Source organism: Mastigoproctus giganteus, chromosome 8 (genome assembly GCF_048544385.1).
Source record: "Mastigoproctus giganteus isolate SK-2022 chromosome 8, ASM4854438v1, whole genome shotgun sequence".
Taxonomy (NCBI): Eukaryota; Metazoa; Arthropoda; class Arachnida; order Uropygi; family Thelyphonidae; genus Mastigoproctus; species Mastigoproctus giganteus.
In genome coordinates, this window is record NC_143582.1 from 103,334,012 (window position 1) to 103,355,383 (window position 21,372).

The window sequence follows — 21,372 nt, forward strand, 5'->3', positions numbered from 1 at the left end:
GGCCTTGGTAAAATATAGAATGGCTATTAGCCGACAGGATATTGAAAAACACAACGGAAAGCCTCCCACTATCTAGTAAGCAGTGTGGATTTACAGCAGAACAGGAAATGGATGATAAATTACCGTGATAAAAAACGTAAGCAGTTCAAACTCAAAGTACATCATTGGGTTATTTATTTCTTGACATCAGTGGTGCCTTTGACAGAATTTGTTGAAATAAGTATTTCATGGTTTTGTATCTGGCAAAATGCTCATCAAACATTTATAATGTGGTGAAAGGCTATGTTAGAGACCAGACAGTGAGTGCCAAGTATTCATACGAATGAATACCAAGACATGTAACATGGAAATATTTGCAGGAGTCTGTGTTTGGTCCAATAGCGTGGAACCCTGCCTTTGAGAACTAGCAACAAGAGGATTTCAGTTATGTGGATATGATTACTTATGCTGAATACGTGGTCATACTTGTTGAAGGTGATGGACGGTGGCAATTGGAGAGCAGAACAAACGATCTATTGAATGCGCTCAATGAATAGTCTAAATTACACAAACTAGATATGTCTAGATCAACCTTGAAGATCATGTTACTAAAGGGGAACTTAGGAATCCGCGCATCTCAAATGAAAGTGTCAGTTTGCAGTCGTTAAAAACTTTGCAAAATTTAGGTATATACCTGAATAGAAACTTGAAATTTGTAACCCACATTACAAACATCTCTGAGAAAATAGACAATTTTATTGGGATGATCCCAAGAATCACTAGAAAGGAATGAACAATAAAAGACAAGGCAATAAACTTACTATATGACTGCACATATCTGCCAGTAGGGCTCCTTTGGGGCTCCAATTTGTTGATGTTCGTGCCTTTCAAAGTAAATTCTAATCTTTTGACAGTTGTAGAAATTTCTAATTTAGCAGCTTGCTGGTTATCGAAGATACCCCTGTGAGAGCTTGTCTTCTTTCAGGCAGAGACAGTGCATCTTAATGCAAACTTACTGGATGTTCAAAGATTTATTGTTGTTATTTAGTGTTCTTTGTTCATGATTCAATAAATTAAAAAAAAGAAAAAAAGAAAAAAGGACTGCAAATCAATTTTGTTTCTCTTTTGAACCTGATTAAGGGGAATAAACCATTGGATATTCTGTTGTAATGATATGTGAGTGTTTTGTTATTGTGGTTATGGTTTAGTTATTATTGAACAACACCATATGCCTTTAAAATATCCTTAAATTGTAATGTATTTTATATAACTGATCTTATGAACAAAATTAAAAAATAAATGCAGTAACAATGAAAAACTAAATGTCCATATACCACTTGTAACATGGTTTGATTTGGTTAATGGTTCTTGTTCTGCTAACAGTAGAAAACAAATGTAGGTGATATAGTCCTTTTTCAAGCAATGAACGTCACTTCTTACCACCTTTCTACGTGGTAAACTTCGCTACATAATACTTCTGAGGTGTATAAGCAACAATTGACCAGTTCAGGCGAACTACACTGAGTAGCGCCGCTATTACCCATTGTTTCCTTTTGTTTCCATCCATTGTTCCTAGTCATGGCTTGCATTATGCCACAAGTCATGTGGAGTAATGCCAACAGGCTGCTGTCGATATTTACTTTCTCTGATCCAACTGTAATTATAGTATACCACTGGATGATGTTGTGTGATATTATACGATTTAATTTCTTTTAAACTTCCCATTAAAGAATGCATCATTTATGAAATTCTTTTTACAATGTAAAGAACTTTTAAAAAAGCAAAAAAAAAAAAAAAAAAAAAAACTTACATACTAATGACCAAAGGGGAGGGAATAGATTTAAAGTTACTAAGTTCGCAGTATAGCTTCAGTGTGTTTTCAGACGTTTTTGATCATAGTGTTCAAAGAATTATCCTTACGGTCAGGGCAACACAATATTTAGCTACCTTTATAGCTCACCTTCAGCGAATGTAGAAATCATTGCTCATAACTGATTCATTCTAATTAGACTCGTAACAGTAGATTAAACAAAATTAATTACAAATATACATATATACAAGAAACAAAGTTTGTCTTAGGAATGTCTTGCAACTGTTCTTCTGATCCATCTAACAAAATTTGGTATCCTGGCATAAATACCATACCTGTTCTTACGTCCACAACCCTCTCCAAAACTTGTAATACCGTGTATTTCCCATTTTCCGCTGACCATATACAGCAAAGGACCCCCACTATCGCCGGCACAGGAATCTACACGTCCAATTTTGTATCCAGCACACATCATGTTGTCGGTTATTGAATAAGTACCATAGACAGAACGACACTCTTCACTATCTACAATTGGTACTTCGGCTTGGTGGAGAACATCTGTACCAAACACAGCAGTGTTTCGTCTCTTTCCCCATCCAAGTATTATACCCCTACCAAACGTTGGAGTTGCGGATCCTAAAGCAGGCAAACACACAGGTCGCACGTATTGGTTAAGAGTAAGTGGAGATTTCAGCTTCAGTAACGCAACATCACTGTCCACTGTCACGGGGTTATAATCGGGATGGACAAAATAATCAGCAACTCTCTCCTCTTGTTCGTCTCCATCTCTGTCAGATAGATCATATTCACCAGCCCTCACAAAAAGTTTGCGCTTCACACAATGAGCAGCTGTTAGCACCCACTGTTCTGTTATTAACGTCCCTCCACAAAATGGCTCGTGGTGTTTGGTCAAAATAACCACCTATCAAAAATGAAATAAAATGATTAATAATACATAAAAAAAACATACGTTAACCAAAATGATAGAATCTCTAGTGTATCTTAATATTCTAATATAATCAGAGAACTTCATTTCTACGTTCATATGACAAAAGACTCCATGACTAGTCATTTTAAATACACTGGTTTTGCAGGGGGAGGGTTCCTATTGCAATGCTATATCGGGCAACGTATGTTTATCTCGTGAATAATCAGGCGGGCATAAAAAATAATTAATAAAATATTTATTATGCTGCTGACTATTTACATGTATACACTAAACTGGTAAATATTATAATTAAAATTTCAGTTTCCTGTGTTTCTTTATAGCATATGCAAATTACTCATAAGAAAGGTAGGCCCTTTTATAACTCGAAGATGTCGGACCTTGTTAATTGCTTTGATACTGATTCTTGGCATGATCAAGCTCTCTTCTGATATCTATGCTGGAAGTCCCCCGGATATATTCCAACACTTCACTCCTCTTCATTGTATTGATACTGTTTGCCACACAGGCGTTCTGCCACCATGGGAGATAAGAGGATATTTCGTTTCATCCTCAAAAAAAACCTTAACTACATTCATTCTTAAACATCTCCTTAATGTCTAAAATCGAATTCTAAAAGAACATTACTTCCCTTCAGCTTGGAATTACTAAACTATTAGACCTCTACCAAAAAATTACTCTGCTTACGAAATTAGCAAATTTAGACCTCTGCATCTTGTGGCCTCAGCTACTAGAGAAAGATACAGCAATATGCCTTCTGTATACAATAAAGAGTTCTTCTTCTTCTTCTCTCCTTACTCTCACGATCAATAAAATCCTTCAAAATTCGGCACCTCCAATTCACATTCCGAACAATCTGCACAAATAACGTTTTCATGGAAAAATGCCCCATCCACCATTATCTCTTCAATAAGTTTAATACCCATAAATACTGTTTCATCTCACTGTAACCTTGGACTCATTATAAACCCCCAAGCTTCTATTCCAACAATATGTCGAATAACTTCTCCCAAAATATGCTTGTCTCCGTTGGAAAACTAAAAATCAACTGCACGTAAGGTGTTCCTCTTTTGATTGCGGTACTTCGTCACCGACATTTTTCCTATCACTTCTTTGTGGTTCCGAAGTCTGAGGTTTTGCCACTCCTACACACTAAAAAGAGTCTTCACTGCTGAATGTGTTCTTGTAGTAGGCGATATGGAAATTTAATCTCCCCCGCAGCTGATGACTATGACCGAGATGGCTATCTCGCCCGATTCCCAATTCCAGAACTCATTAGGGAGAAAAGGTAAGTATTTTCAGTTAAGATGCTAACTGCTTGGTATACATGCTCGTTGAGGTCTCCACAGTTGTTTCAGATTGCTTCCTTCTTTGTTACCAAACACACTCAAAGATTCCTCCCTACCCAAATATTGCCTGACATCCAAAAACTTTGAATGTGACCACAGGAAGTTTGCCACACACATAGCTTATAGGCTGGTTTTTATGAGCGCTTCCCCTGTTTCATCCGCTTGATGTGTTGAATATGTCGAATAACTTCTACTGATATCTATTGATGTAGCTGTAACGTGGGAGTGCCTATTCAGAATATGAGGCCTGCTTTGGCTGCTGGTTCTAGTTCATGTGCCTCTTGTCTACCTGTTGACCTGCATTTCCTGGTCATCGGTTTGCCCTCTTTTCATTTTTTAAGTCTCCTTATGGCGGAGATTGTGCATAATGAGCTGTAGGTACTGAGTTGTCTTTGCATTTAGCAACGCCTACCTAATATTTTTGCCATACAGTATTGTGCACGTCTTGGCATGGAATCCACAAGTTGTTGCAGGGGGGAAGGTCCTGCGGCAGTGCTATCCATGCATTGCACAATGTGTCCAGTAATGCCCACACATTGCCAGTTGGATGGTCGTAACATCGAATGTCTTTTTCCAGTAGGTCCTAAACATACTCAGTTGGCTAGAGTATGTATGTCATAGGTTTGACCGCACCAGGAACGTTTATTCAACTGCGCCCTTTAACTCTGTAGTTTTCATACAAGGCACTGAATTTATAATATAGAATATATAACATTTTGCCTCTTGCTGAAATGTTATAATATATAACATTTCAGCAAGAGGCAAAACCAAAAAGCCTTCATAACATCTCATCCTGTCAGTGTGGAGGAAGGCCTCAACAACCAGACTTGTAAGTCCTCAGAATAAGACAGATATCCCATACTCAGGAAAAAAAAAAAAAAAAAAAAAAAGCGGGAGGTCAAAAACCTCTTTTTGACCCAAACAGAGCAAGGAGATGTGACTAAACAAACCGAGTCTTAAAACATTAAAACTAAAACTACATCACTAAACAGAACATATTTACGCTCAGAATAAAACATAATAGTAGAAGTGAAACTAAGCTGATATGGTTACATCAGAACATATTTACACTCAGCATATCACACAAAGTTTAAATAAATTATGGAGCCTCAGTAGTCAGGTGCGAAGGAGCAGCAGTGCGTAGCACACTGAAGCCAAGGTACCAAAACAGTATGCTCCTTTGTATAAAAATTAATTTATTTCTAAATGTTTTATTCTGTATCCTGTATGCTCCTTTGTATAAAAATTAATTTATTTCTAAATGTTTTATTCTGGATCCTGTTAAACGAGGCTCCGGCGCTGAAGGTTACAGTAGGGATGAATGTTGCTCAGTGAAGTAAAAGTGTAAAGTATGTTGATGTCATGCGGCACAGGAGTTTCCCCCCATCTCCGCGTTGCTTTCATTGTGGGTGAACCAGTTTGCTGGGAATGCCAGAGATTTAAAAGTGTGTGGGCTTGTACATGTATAATGTCGTGTACTATTGTTCATCTGGTCATTTAGCCTCTGGACCCCTACTGAGGCCCAACGTTGCCCCACTTTCGCCCTGTGGAGGCAGACCAGGAACCCAGTAGACTTAGTTAAACTGGCAGGTCCTGCCGCTTAGTTTCCTGAGATTTCGGCGGCTAGGACCTAAAAAAAAAAAAAAAGAGAAAAAAAAGAAAAATGTGTATATTATTATTATTATCAGTTTATTAATCAAAACTACAAAAGTTATCTAGTAGGGTGGCTCATACATGCATCGAACATAACTTATTAAATAGGAACACATGTATAGTTACACAAAATAAAAAATATCAGAAATTACATAAATAAATAAGAATAACTACAGTAGTAGAACAAGTGATAGTGTAGCGACATACATTGCCCTCTGGCGATGGTGGTCCCAAGTCTGGGAGAACAAGGATTTGGGTCACAGGTGTGTAGGTCATAGACACATATACAGGTCCCCAAGTCCTTTTATGGGGGAATGTGGGTCACAGGTCTAATGCAAATGTCAATTAAGTGAAGTAATGGAATTCCAGTCATATTTGACCAACAGATGTTTGGGGAGAACAAGGATGTGGGACACAGGACGTATGGGAGCTGGATCAGGTGATCATTCTTATCTTAATTGAATAAAGTGTGTCAACCAATCAAGTGTAAATTAATACATATGTTGTTTTTTACACATATAAGAGGATAGCGAATACAGGAAACTTCTCATCTATTACTTAGACCCATTTATTTATTTATTTAAGTCATCTGTTTCATTGTGAGGGCAAACGTAGTGCTGGCTGTTGTTGGGATATATTTTATGTCTGAAAAGTTATTCTGATAACCCAGATGTTTGTTTAAAAAAATAAGTTAATGTTTACTGTGTCAATTATCTGATCTGACTACGTTTTTCTCTCAGTATTTGGATGGTGCTACCATCTAGCGCCCATGACCGAAATTAGAGGGGGGGGGGGAATGCAGAGTAGCCTTTTTATTGGAGCAGTTTCAATCAGAGTCAAAGACTTCTGCAGTGCTTTTCTGGTAAGTGTCCTAGTTTTGATCGTTCCATTGCTGTTTACTGAAATTTCGGGGGTATACACTGTTTTTCTAGCAGAAGGAAATGTTCTCCAAAGTATAAAACAAATTTTTCCAGCTACATAGTTAAAATTGAAAACCTTCAAGGCAATGATCCTTTGCAAAGAGAATGCTAAATTGGCTCTATTTCAAAGCCTACTAAAACAGGTGAGGGACGAACTGCCACCATTTAATTATATCAGATTGGCAATTTCTAGCCCAGCACTAAGTAATTCAATCAACTTGCCTCTTATGACTGAAAACGAACTTACAGTACGCAGAATCTTAGAAGCATTTGTGAGAGTGGCACAATCCAGAACAGAGTTATTACAATATATGCAGCTTGAAGTAATTACTCTTCAACTTTCCTTTGGTTTTGGTCCAAAGCATATGTCATCCCCATCTAACCGCTGAAAGGTCAGATTAAGAGGAACATAGATCCGAAGATTTTAAATAGAGACAACGAAAAAAATTTTCGTTATTCCTATAACAAGCGAGGAGCCGACTCGAACAGCTACCTAAGTTACCCGTTTGAATGGAAGGAAAATTAATTCATCCCTTTACATCAATAATTAGTAGACCAAGTCAGAGTGGTAAAACTACACTAGTCTCTCAAATTCTATGTAACAGAGACCGTCTCATCAGCACAAATGTTGAAAGGATAGTGTACCTGTTTGCTGAACCTCACCAGATGTACAGCGATTTGCAGAGAGAAAAAGTCCTCATATAGAATTTTGCAAAGGATTGGAGGATATAGATTTTCATTCCGATACTGGAAATTTACTTGTGATCGACGATCTATTCAAGGAAGCTACGACATCGCGTCAAATTTCGGACCTGTTTACATGCGGCTCGCACCGCCTTAATTGATCTGTGTTTTTGCTGACACAAAATTTATTTTCTAAATGAAAAGAAGCCAGGATTATAAGTCTAAATTGCCACTACTTAGTGTTGTTGAAAAATCCACGCGACATGTCCCAAATTTGGTTCTTAGCAAGACAGATGAATCCCCAGAAACCAAGCATTTTGGTCGAGTAATATACCGAGCAGTGTGCATGCCGAGGGGGTACATCAAAATCGATTTAAAGCCACAAACAGATGACGACGAGAGATTGCAAACGAAGTGTTTGTGTGAAATCAGTCTCAGTGTGGTTTATCAACCCAGGCACTCGCGAAACAGTGTTCATTTCAGCATGAGAATAGATTGTAAAAGGTTTATTAAAGCTCTGAGAAGTGCATGCAGTTCTCCGTGACAATGCCGATCTTTGCTTACAAGTGCAAACAAATTTCTTTCGTATGTGAACTATGCCTGAATTTGCGACACGGACGCATTCCTACAACATCGTCTCAATACATAAAAAATCAGACCGCTCAGAACTTCCATAAGAAGTCTCTCCGATAAAAAAAAAAAAAAAAAAAAAACAGTGCCTCTGTCATCGAAGCAAAAAATACTGACATCTCAAAGTGAGGAAGGTTTAATAACAACTCTGGCTGCTCCGCTGCTAGGAACCATATTCGTGAGATGATGGATTCTGTGGTGAAAAGAACAGTTTTACAAAAAAAAAGACAAGCGGACTAGTAAAGCTGTATCCGACAACGAAAAGGTTAAGCTTTACCTGGAGACTTTACAGAAATACCTGGTGTTTAATAAACAAAATGTGCCTGCTTCAATCCCTGTTGTATCGATACCGTTTGTTGGGGCCGAAGACCCTATTCTGTTGACTCTCCCAAAAAAACCTCCGTTCTATATTACTGCAATATTAGTGCAATATTACTGATGGCTTTCCTTAAGAAAAACGGTATTTCATGGACCCCAGAAAGAGCAATTTTAGTGCGTGACAGTGTTTTGCCAAATATAAATATAAGTGAACTGCTCTCGGATGTACTTAGAAATGCGAAAAAAAAAGACAGATTGTCAGCAGAATACTATGATGTTAATCCACTCATTGCCTTTGTACCAAAAGGCATAATTAAGAATAGTGCATGGTTATCATATTGATGTTTTTTTAAAAAATAATAAATGTGTATGGATGTCACATTTTTAAAAAAAATATGAAAACTAATTTCAATATGTGTGTGTTTGTACTTTTTTAAAAAGTATATACTGTATATATGTATGTTTTTTGTAATTGGTTATCCAGTTTTCTCTCTGATCGCTCACTGAAGGTGATGGTAGATGGCTCTCTGTCTTCTAACTTCTCCACTAATGCTGGTGTCCCCCATGGTTCAGTTCTTTCCCCCACTCTTTTCCTCTTGTATTTTAATGACCTTCTTCCATTGACTGGAAATGCTATACATAGTTTTGTGGATGATAGCACATTGCATGCCAATTTCCATTTTGAGAAACCTTGCCCTGCTCAATCAGTTTCAACTTCTCGATTATCCGCTACCAATTCCTTAAATATCAATCTACAGATAACTGTCCAGTGGGGCAAAGACAACTTAATTGATTTCAATCCTTCTAAAATTCAGTCTTCTCTTATATCTCACAAAAAGGATTCTTCAGGTTTTATGCTTATCTTATGTGACACTTCGCTTTCTATCTCTTTTGGGGATTACCCTGACTTCTAATCTCTCTTGGCACAAGCACATTACAAATATTGTTTCCTCTATATCTAAAAAACTTGGTTTTGTTTCGCCCTCGGTGTTAGCATTAGCATTAGCATTAGTAGAGGCATATGATGCAAGAAAGCAACTTATGCAGCATCAGCCAAAAAAAAAAAAAAAAAAAAAAACCGTCCACTTCACCCCTCCGTTCGTTCGAAATACCTGTATCAACTTTCACAACAGGGGATGGAAGTCTGTTCCACCAACCAACTACCCGCTGACTAAAGGCAAATTTCCGCACATCTATCCTACATCTGTCTTTCCTCAATTTGAATTTATGCCCTCTCAGGTGATTATTCTGAGCAAGAGGCAGTATCCCATCAGCATTCAGCATGCTCAAAACATTCAAGGCTTTGTACACCTCTATCAGATCACCTCGCCGGTGCCTAGTCTCCAGACACTGTAATTTGCAAAACTGAAGCCTTTCTTCGTAAGAGCAACCCTTCGTTCCGTTCACTAACCTTGTTGCCCTTCTCTGTACTCGTCCAGCAGCTTTAAATCCTTCTTGAAATGAGGCCTCCAGACCGGTATACAGTACTCACGGTGCGGCCTGACCATTGCCTTATACAAGGGAATAATCACCTCCCTATCCTTGCTAGAAAAATTCCTGTATATCATTGATAAGACACCATTAGCTACTCTTGCAGCCCGTCTGCACTGCTCAGAGAACTTTATATCTGCCTGCACAATTACCCCCAGGTCCTTTTCATTCCCTATCACTGTCAGTGTAGTACCACAGAGTTGATAAGTTGCTCTGGGGTTGCTGTTTCCCATATGTAGTACTTTACATTTGTCAATGTTAAACTTCATTTGCCACCTCTCAGCCCATCTGCTCAACCCTTCCAGATGCTGTTGCAGCAGCAAAAGCGTCAGTAGCGTCCTTAACAACCCTGCCAAACTTTGTATCGTCTGCAAACTTGGGCATTAAGCTTGATATACCATCATCAATATTATTTATAAATACAGAAAACAACAATGGACCCAACACTGAACCCTGAGGGACTCCACTAATAACATTCGTCCACGATGAGCAGTGTCCATTACTTACCACTCTCTGTCTTCTGCCACTCAACCATCCCTTTATCCATAGCAACAATTTGCCACCAATGCCACCCTGCTCCAATTTGTGCAGCAGTCTTCCATGTGCAACAGTATCAAAAGCCTTTCTAAGATCCAAATATATAAATATCAAAGTTATTCCCTGCATCCAATTCTTTTGTGACTACATCATAGTATCCAATCAAATTGGTCAGGCAAGACCTTCCCTTAACAAAATCATGTTGTGTGTTTGCTATAACTGAATTCTTGTCAAGATGATCCTGCTGTGCTTCTTTAACCAGTGCTTCCATTAATTTTCCTGGAACAGAAGTTAAACTCACAGGTCTATAATTACTTGTGTCAGTCTTTGTTCCTCCTTTGTGAATTGGAGTTACATTTGCACATCTCCAGTCTGTGGGTACCTCCCCTGAGTGCAAGGAAGCTGACATAATTATGGCTAACGGATTGCTTACTTCCTTTGCTGCCTCCTTTGATATAACTGGATAGATCCGATCCACCCCAGGTGCTTTTCTTGTATTTATCATCAACAATTTCTCCTCGACTTTACTCTCAATTATTACAAGATCATCTAGCTCTTCTTCTTCTTCTTCTTCTTCTCTCCTTAGCTGGCAGCTGGGGGAGGCGGTTGGCCACGCAACCAGTATGCTGCTGTAGGTGCCGCAGGGTTTCGGACTTGCTCTGTGATGTTCTTCCATACCTTACGATCCATGGCTTCAGACCAATCAGCTCACTGCCAGTGTTTACTTCATCTATGGCATTTCCCTTCCTGAATAACTCCTCATGTGTGAATGTAGATGCAAAATATTGATTTAGTTTGTTAGCTACCTGAGCAGGATCATGAACAGTTGAACCATCGATATCAAGTGGACCAATCTGATTCTTCCCCTTCCTTCTAGAGTTTACATAAGTAAAGAACTCCTTGCTGTTTTTCTTTGCATCCCTTGCCAAAGATTTCTCGTAATCTGCCTTCGCCTGCCTAACCTCCTTTGTAACTTGGTTACAGATCAACTTATATCTATCATAGGCTTCTGCGTCACATGTTAATATATATGTATCCTCTGCATTTTTGTTCTCTACCATATGACTCATTAGTTCATCTGACATCCATTTACGCCTGAACCTTGAACAATATTTCTTAGTTGGTATGTAAAGCCTAGAAGCTTCCAAGATAAGTTCTTTAAATGCTTCCCATTTTGAGTTTGCTGTTGGTAACATCATCATCAGTTGGTCGCTCTGTATAGAATTTAAATACTGTCTCAGACCATCGTAGTCGCCTTTACGAAAGCAATAACCCTTCCCTTTACCCGTGATGGTAGTTACCTCTTTGAGTAAATCCCACTTCAGCACACTGTGATCACTGCTACATAGTGGTTCCTGTATCTGCAGATTCTTAATGCATGAAGAATCACTACTGATAATCAAATCAAGAGTATTGCTCCCTCTAATTGTCTCCCGAACATGCTGATTTAGAACATGCTGACCTGTACTTGTTAAGTAATTCCGCCGGTCTCCTACTCTTAATATCATATCACCTTTTGTGCCCTTAAAAGATAATATCCGCTCTACAACGTCATCAACCTTTGATCCTGGCAGACATACCCTGGTCCTGTTCCACCTATCCTTTTTACAAAGCATGTTTCCTGTTTCCCTGACAATAGAGTCACCAACAACTACAAGTTCCTTTGGGACCAGTGCATTCTGCCTTTGGGGTTGCCGCTGTGTTGCGTGATGCCCAAGTGCAAGCTCTGGCGTTGGTGTGATCAGCTGAGAGCTTGATGGGCCCCTCACTTTTAATCCTTCGAGGGCATCCACCCTGTCCCTCAAGCTCTCATATAGGCCCATAACAACGCTGAGTTGTCGCCTGATTTCCTTACACTCCTTGCATCGCGCACATACAAAGACATCCCCCATAGCATTATCATGTCCAGTACCTGAGTGCCCCACAAACATCAAGCAAATAGTGCATTTTAAAAGGCTGTGATTCAGAGGGCAACTGCCCCCACAGTTCTCCCCTGAGCCACAGCACTCCCATTAGCTGGAGCCTTTTGCTTTGCTGCTCTGGTCTGAGTCATGATTTCGATTTAACTTTTCTTTTCTTTTGTTACTTTTCTTCTAAACATCTGTTCACTCTGTATAAATCACAAATCCGCCCTACCATGGAATATTGTTCTCATATTTGGGGCGGTGCTCCCAAAACGTCTCTCAGGTTTCTAGCTTCCATTCAGAAGAGGGTAGTTAGGTTAATTAATGACTCATCTCTAACAGAGTCTCTCCACTCGCTGTCTCATAGACGTACTGTTTCTTCTGCATGCCTCTTCTACAGATACTTCCATGGGCACTGTTCTTCTGAATTGGCTTCTAGAATTCCCGCTCTCTCTTTCAAAACAGTCCGCACACATGCCGCCACCAGCCAACATCCATTGACTATCCAAGTTCAAACTCACAGAATCAACTTTTCATTTTCCTCGTTTACTTAATTCAACTGCCGTCTTCTGGAACAACCTTCCTTCATATGTATTTCCTAAAAATTACAGTCTACAGAAGTTCAAGTCTAATGTCAACAAATGTCTTCTCTCGTCTTCTCAATTTCCAATCCAAGACGATGCCAAATTCCTGGCATGTTTCGTATTGTCTCACAACCTGCCACAATTCGATTGCGGAGAGTTTCCACATCAGCTATCGGAGTCGAATAAACCAATGACTTTAAATGGCCCCACAAGAAGAAATCTAATTAGTTTAAATCAGGTGAGCATTGAGGGTAAGCGCAGGGTAATCTGTTGGTGACAAGGCCTGTACCCGTTGCAGATGGTAAAGATACGGCTGGCGTTCTCGCAACACTCTCCAAATAGTTGAACGTTGAATAGCCAGTTGCATTGCTATTCTTCGTGTGCTGATTCCAGGAGTGGCATGCACAACATCCAAAATTTCCTCCTCTACTTCGGAATCGCAGATCTTGGTCGTCCTCTGTCGGCAGCACGAGGTGTAAATGTCCCATATTCACAAAGGCCGCGATAGACACCTTCAAACGTTTTCCTGTCTGGACATCTTTGTTCTGGGAACATTTCGTGGTACAAATAACGAGCGTCCAGAGCACTGCCGTCCGCCAAACCCGTACATAAAGTGCATATCCGCTTGCTCCTGAGTTGAGTACATGGAAAACCACCAGATTCTGTCAGTACCTTGTGATGATCCCACGGATGTGCCACGGCACAGGTAGTGGTAGGTTTATGGAGTTATTGAGTTTTGAGTTTTGATGAAGGAAATCACCCACGGGAGACAAGACATTCCGGTTAATAACTCGGGAACCAAGAATTTTCGGAATTATGTTGATATAAAATATTTTTAATTAAAGAGGCCTATGCGCTCCGGATTCATTACATTAAAATTGAAATTATAGTTGCTCAGAGCGAAACGGATACAAAAATATAGATTGTAACATCTATATTTTTACAATCTATATTCTTGTATCCTTTTCGCTCTGAGCAACTATAATTTCAATTTTAATGTAAAATATTTTTATTGTCTACATATGAGGAACACATTCCTGAAGTTATGCCGTGTATTTTTGAGACACCCTGTATATATATATATATATATAGACAAAAAGGTAAGTATCAATGTATTTGTGTATTTGGTAGGGAGATGAGCTCTCAGGTGTAATAACCATGGAAGTATTGAGAGAACCTCTATGCTAAAAAACAAACAAACAAGTTCTCTCAATTCTTCCATGGTTATTACACCTGATAGCTCAACTCCCCTACCAAATACACTGATAATTACCATTTTGTATATTTTTTCATTATGGTTGCCGGCTTTTTCTACGTTTACCGTAATACCCTGGATCCATAGCGCAGTCATGTATTTCATATATTTTTATTTCTCATTCTTGTTTACTAAGACTTTCAATAATTTCATTGCATCTTTATCATTATATATATACAGGGTGATTCACTACCAGTGCTAGGCGCCTCCGTAGCCAGGTGGGAAGGAGCAGCAGTGCATTGCACACGCTTCTTGATTAGACCGGGGTTCGAGCCCGTCACCACCAAATACGGAGGATGCGGAAAGGTCAGGGAATGACCACCGCATATCCCGGAGCAATATGGCCTTAGTTGCTAATGCTCCTAAAAACCAAATAACAAACAAACAAACTACCAGTGCGACAAACTTGCAGGAGGTGTAGGGGGTACAAAGACGAATCGGAATCACATAGCATTGCAGAGTCCGAAATGCCTTCGTCATGCGGTAGAGAACGTTGAACGGGAGTACGCGTGAACAGCGATCCCGCTGGAAGTCAGCATTTGCGAACCGTTTCTGTTGAAGAAACCAAGTAGCAAAAGTCCTCCGGAGTGGATAATCCGCAGGCTCCAATGATTGGACGCGTAGAAGATGGTATGAACTCATTTGGTTTGTTGAAAGTATCCTCCATACAGTGGATTGGGAAATACTCAATCGTTGGCCTATCACTCGAGTACTCTTACTCGGATTGCCTTTTTTTTTTTTTTTTTTTTTTTTATGAAAACCCCAAACACGAAAGGTATCAAAACCTGTAGTACTTAGCACCGTGCATGGGTTGAAGGAGAAGTATGGGGGGAGGGGGATGCCGGAAACTTTGCTCTAGAGTCTAAACATGGGTTTCGCCACTTCAAGCCTCCAATAAGCAAAGTTATGATATTTCACCGGTTGATGAAAGTCATCTATCAGCAAGACGTAGGACATTCTCCTCATTGTCTGGCGTCCTCGTCGTTCGCTCTCGATTCATGGCACCTCTCGTGAAACAACCAGTCTCACGTAACCTTCTGTGCACACGTGCGAAAATCGTATGATGAGGAACACGCCTGTGCGGGAAGCGTTCCTGGTACAAGCGCAGAGCGGCGCGCCCGTTACAGTCTGCAACTCTATACGCGAGGTGCATGTCGGCCAGTTCAACGTTTGAATACTAGTCCATCCTACTGCCTCGGGAACCGGTTAAACCGGTTAAGGGAAGTCAGCATTTGCTGACTTCCCGCTGGAAGTCAGCAAATGCTGACTTCCAGCGGGATCGCTGTTCACGCGACCTCCCGTTCAACGTCCTCTACCGCATGATGAAGGCATTTCGGACCCTGCAATGCTGTGTAATTCCGATTCGTCTTTGTGCCCCCTACACCTCCTGCAAGTTTGTCGCACTGGTAGTGAATCACCCTGTATATACACTATTTTTTTTTTATTCATACCAACAAATCCATCAAAGAACAGAGAACAATATATTCATTAGTAGCAGTATTTGGATAAAATTCATTAATTATAGTGTTCATGTCTGCTCCTCTTCTGTACTTCCGAAGGAAATACATTGCATGCAGTCCACAGGAGATTGCGTTCATCGCTTGCACCTGTTTATCATTATAGAATACATCAATGCAGGTTTTCTGGAAAAAGACCATAAATGAAAATGTCAGGCTGGTCCCATACGAACAATAATATACACCTCTGCGATCACTGCACGCAATCACAACCAACCAGTTGTTTGGTTGTGATATTGCAGATCGCTGCATAGGGAGCAACTCTCCGAGGTGGTAACTCATCAGAGGCCAGTACTGATATATCTGACATCAGAGGGTCGCGACTAAGTAACTGTCTAATTTCTTCACTGTTCATAATGAATAAACAAACAGGATCTGTCTCTCTCTCTGATGCGAAATCTCCATAACACTTTCAAATTTCACTAACAATATCACTATTGCATTGCGTGTGAGGTCTTTAGCAAATTTTAACGATAGACACATATTTCCAGTACGTATTTGCTCGCAATGAGGGAAAGCTCACCGTTCCTTGTTAAGTCGACTGCATAGAGTGTATATCAGCTAGGGAACTCGTTTATGCTGATGTTGTTTGATCGGTCGGTATGTGAAATTCGTAACGCGTCAAAAAGCACAAAGTATTCGCGAGTATAGTGTTTTTCTGTATAACTGGAGTAAAAGGTCTAGCTAGAATTTGCTCAGAATCGACATTACTCGCTAAAAAGTTTAAACTGATATGTTTGCAATTAAGTGAGTTTTTGTTGTAATTTCCATTAAACGAGGTATTGTTAATTTCCATTAATAATATCTATAATGTCAACAATACCGATCCAGAATTTGACCCATAATTAGGTTATCCCGTGTTATATTTCGCAGTCCCTTATTTACTGCAAAAGTTTTTAATTCGACACGTGTGATAGGGTACTTCACATGAGCTTTCAGAAGCACATCTGCGTGTGCTAACTGGATGTGGGGAATGCCTTGATCTTTCTTACAAAGAGAATCCCCGTTTTAGCAGTCATGTTTTCGAATGTTACCTTGGCTAAATGTGTCTTTTTTGTGTTGCTTTCATAGTTCAATAGGGTGTCAAAATAACTGCGGTAGGGATACAAATTAGATGATTGACTTACTAGGGTATCTTGTAAATACAGATCAACCTGACTGAAAAGGGAATGCAACCAAAGGTTTACATGGGCAACCTTGGCTTCGGGTTCGAGCTCTGTTCCATCTTCTTATAAAATTTTCACTTTAAAATAAAGCAATGTTCTGGAGAGATCCAAGTAATGCTGGCTGCCGGCGAAGTAAAAATCGAGAGGTTCTATATTCATGGTAAGGAGACAGCACCATCTTTTTGCCTGAAGCGAAGCTTCAACACTGTTTTCCCAGAACGAAATGTCAACCTCTCCCTGGTGTTGGCTCTTATATCTACTTCAATATTTGGAAAATCTTTTACTGCAAGAGGATAACAATCGATCGAAGTGTATATTTTCGTGATAGTATCAGAATTATATGTTTCAGGAATAACTCTAAGCAAATGCGAATAAATGTTGCCGACTATGTGAGGAGAAATGATGTTAGAATATATGTACAATTCGTAGACAGCTTTTCTAATATCAATCGGATATTTGCCTTTAACAGTGCCTTGAAGCTCGAGTCCAATTCTATTTTCTTCAAAGCCTAGGAGCTGCCCGAGATCGGGATGGGATTTGGGAAAATACAGACACACATCGTTGTATACACTGATCTTAACTTTTTCATTTGCACCCTGTGCAAATAAACATCCAATGGCTTTTTCGAGAGCTAAGCAGTTCTTTCACAGTTCGGCAATATCAATGTGGAATGCTGACTAATTTCTTTTCGTGATGCGCTGCTTTCAGCTGTTTGCAAATATAATTTTTTTTATCAAATGTAGTTTTCGCAGGTGGCTTCAGATGCAATAATAGACATGTATCGGCAGTTTGCCATCCGTTGTCAAAAATCTCATTCTTTTTCTTTTTATTGCATGTCTTTCTATCACGGAGATAATCTTCCTCCTCCTCGATAGGAAGCAAACCGTATCTTGAATGGAGATGTTCCAAGAGAGAGAGAGAGAGAGAGAGAGAATGCAGGTCGGGTGGAATATATATAGAATATTCACCTTTTACAAAAAGACACGAAATGCTTGTTTGCACCCCTCGGCTCTGCACCAATAATAATATGCGACCTCTGTGTCTGGAATTGCATCTGAAAGCTGCTCTATTAACGCTTCTTGAATTGCAGACGAACAACCTAGGCGCGTTTTCATGGTACATTCAAAATCTTCATGCTGGTCATTGAAAAATTCCTCAACAATAATGTTCTTAAACGCATCGTCGATATTGTCGAATTCCGATGGCAAAATGGCTTCTGCAAGGCTCACAGTCCACTCTCCAGTTCCTAGGTTGACAGGATGGGGTTGTTTCACAGTATAGTGTGACTGTGTATTTTCTGGAAAAAAACATCCATGCTTAGGACCTATTGCGTCTGCAAGTATTTCCAAATGAAGCGATTCTAGTGTCTGAACTCTGCTTTCTTGTTTCCAGTACAGTGATATATGAGAAACAGTCAGGCAAGTCTATCCATGTGGGGGAGGAGAAAAAATTAGGCTGCCATTCTGAAGAATGTGCTCTAGCCTCTAGATGCAGCCCATCTCGTGTTATGAATATCACTGTCCGATATTCCAAACAAGAACTGGAGCTGGTTGACTCTTCTTTGAAACTGCCTTGTCTGAAATCTGAAATCCATATGGGTTTTCATCAGATGGCATAATAAAAATTTCAGGAGCGGTGGTAACAAAGCTTACACGCTTTTTCAACTGACTTTTGCGAGGAAACGACTGTCCCACTTATGTGGTTTCAAGTTAATTCCCTTTATTGTCATAATACTGTCTGTGCGAGGTAGCACAGTGGTATGGTCACCATCCTCCGCACACTGGGTGAAAAGGCCCGGGTTCGAATCCCGTCGATGACGCAAGGAACTTTATTGGGCTTTTTTCACTCCATGGCTGAGGTAGTCCATCTCACACATAGATTGCAAGGTTTTTCTCCCCTTGCGAGGAAACGACTCGCAAGGGTAGATTCTTCCAGCAAAACAAGCAAATGGACCAGAGAACACACGCAATTTACAGACACAAATACGGGTTAATGTATTCAATTATGGGCAACCCTAAAATTATAATTTGATTTTTTTATCACCCCTCCGTTCGTTCGAAATACCTGTCCAGCTGAGCCTTAAATTTGTTTAGGCTATCAACTTCAACAACAAGCGATGGGAGTCTATTCCACAAACCAACTGCCCTCTGGCTAAAGGCAAATTTCCGCACATCTATCCGACATCCGTCCTTCCTCAATTTGAATTTATGCCCCTCTCAGGTGACGGTTAATTTTTTTTAACCTTAGGTGTGTCTTAACACCATAATCGTTTTGAGGGGGGGGGGGTTGTTAAGAACCTGTGACGTTGTGGCTGGGGTCTGAGGGTTGAATAAATGTTGAAGCTGTATTATTTAAGATGTTTTTACTTAATTTTCTTATATTTCTGTCTCTTGACAGTGTTTTGTGTGTTTCCACCCTGATTTTACTGTGATGAATGAATTTGATGTTTTGACAGAACAAAAATGTGGTAATGTGTAAGCAAATTTTTAATTAAAAATCTCACAAACACATCCCTTGAGTACATTGGAAAAAGCAGATTATTTTCTCTCTTTCTGATCATTTTCTCTAATTTTAAAGGGTCCATTAATTACTTGTACACAGTTTCCGTTGTTTTTTCATGTTAATGTGTAAACTTATTGGAATTCTGAGAAAAAACCCAAGAACGTTATAATCATTATTAATCCCTTGAGTTGGTGATGACGCTCTATATATTTTGAATCATGAGGCTTTAATCTGCTGTGACACCGTAATGGTCTTGTGTGGGTGGGGGGTCTCAATCTTAAATAAATGTTGAAAACATGTTATTAAGATTTTTTACATAATTTTTCTTAGATTTTCCGAGGTTTGGTTGTATTTGTTGGAGTTTTACGCTATTTGGGGATGTTTTTTATGATTTGAATGAGCTGTTCAGGTTCAAATTTATGTTATAGTACACGAAAAATGCTTAAAATTAAGAATTTTAAGTTGATTTTTTCACGTTTTGTTTTGAAAAGGTTACAAAGTGTTGATGGATAACTGAAAATTTATTAAAAATCTCAGCTTTTAACTGTTTTCGATCCATTCGCAGTTGCTGAGATTGAATGTTATTTTTTTCCCTCCATCAGCTTGTCAACAAGTGTTGATATTAAACTACCAGTCAATGTAGCTTTACGATATTTATTTTTCATAATTTCAATAATTCCAACGAGTCGGTTGCGAACCGTTTTACAGTCGTTTTGCGTAATTTTTTGAGTTGGGATGCATAAAAAAACCTGAGGGTTGCATTGAAAGGTGGGCGAAATCGTTTAAGGACAATTTCTCTATATCAAAAGTGAAACTGCCCCAAAAAGTTCGATTTCGTACAAATTCTAGCAATTGAAAAGAATATAACGGGACAAATTTTCCGGTTGTACACGCAAAATATCTAAAGGTGACATGTGATTTTCTCAAACTTTCCCATTTTCAGTGAAGATCTTATGGACAAACAAAGGTTATCTTTCGTAAACTTTGTGAAGTTCCAAGCTGTGCTATCCCCTAACGGCTAAAATATACATTTGACACCTACAAATAGGTTGTGAAAATTATAAAATCTGTTAATTTTTAGGTGTATATATCTGTATTTTCTCATTTCTATTATCATAACAGAACGTTCATTTATGAAGTTTTAAAATTATATCAGAAAAATATGTTCTAAATCTTTGCAGTTCACAGATCCAACAAAATGTGTGTTAACAAATTATGTAAAAAGGAGCATGTTAACTAATAAGTTGTTTTTAGCAACAGTATTATATACGATGGTTCCGGTACGTACGTACACGCGGGCGCGTACTCACGTTCATGAACGCATCTCATTGGTTAAATTTTCAGCTTTCCCTACCAATCTGATTGGTTGTATTGGGTTAACATTTGAACCTGCTTGAGTTTAAAAGGGCTAGTTTTGTGTTTATTTCTTCATGGTACTCTCACGTTTTTTTCCGTCCTTACAATATTGTGTAGGTACAGTTTGTGCATGTGTTCAGGGTCAGGTGTCTGTTATGATAAAAGTTCAGAGTGTTGTGACCCGTGGGTTTCCTGCAATGACGTAGACCTTTTGGAAGTTGCTGACTGCTGTGAGACCTTTGACTGGAACGCCTTGACATATTTTCCAAAAACACGGAGCTCAACTCCCATTAGTACGGGGCACTCCTGTATCGATTACACCAATTCATCTCTATCGCTGGATGATAGCCTCTGTTCATGGGAAGTGTCTATGAAATTTTCAACCTCTGCAAGTTTCCATCTTTCATACGATGGTGATATATCCGCATCTAACTCCTCACGGTCGGCATCGGAAGTGTCAATAGGATCGGCATACGTTGATCGTGAGGTTCATTCACCGGACATAATTATTGTCAAGGAGTATGAAGAAGAAGAAGAAGAAGACGATGTAAATGTTGGTGGTCCTCGGAATCCCTATGCCGTTGACGAGAGCGGTTTTTCCACGTCCGGTGCTTCCACCGTGCCCATCATCTGGCACGATCGGTGTAACGACGCTTTAACAACAGATGGTGGTTACAGTAGCTTAATTTATTTAGATTAGGGAATCTTTAGTTGTAAGTATTTTGTATCTTTCTTTAGTTTTTTTAAGAATAAAATAGAATATTCTTTTGT

The 21,372-nt window shown here is 39.4% G+C and overlaps 1 protein-coding gene across 1 annotated transcript in view; it reads right to left on the reverse strand.

The window, feature by feature from the left end:
• Positions 1-2,054: 2,054 nt before the first annotated feature.
• Positions 2,055-21,372, reverse strand: part of LOC150081745 (trypsin-2-like) — a 68,307-nt gene continuing 48,989 nt past the window's right edge. The window contains exon 4 of the mRNA XM_090380303.1: positions 2,055-2,711. Coding sequence (XP_090236429.1) covers positions 2,055-2,711 — 657 coding nt within the window. The remainder of the gene's footprint in view (positions 2,712-21,372) is intronic.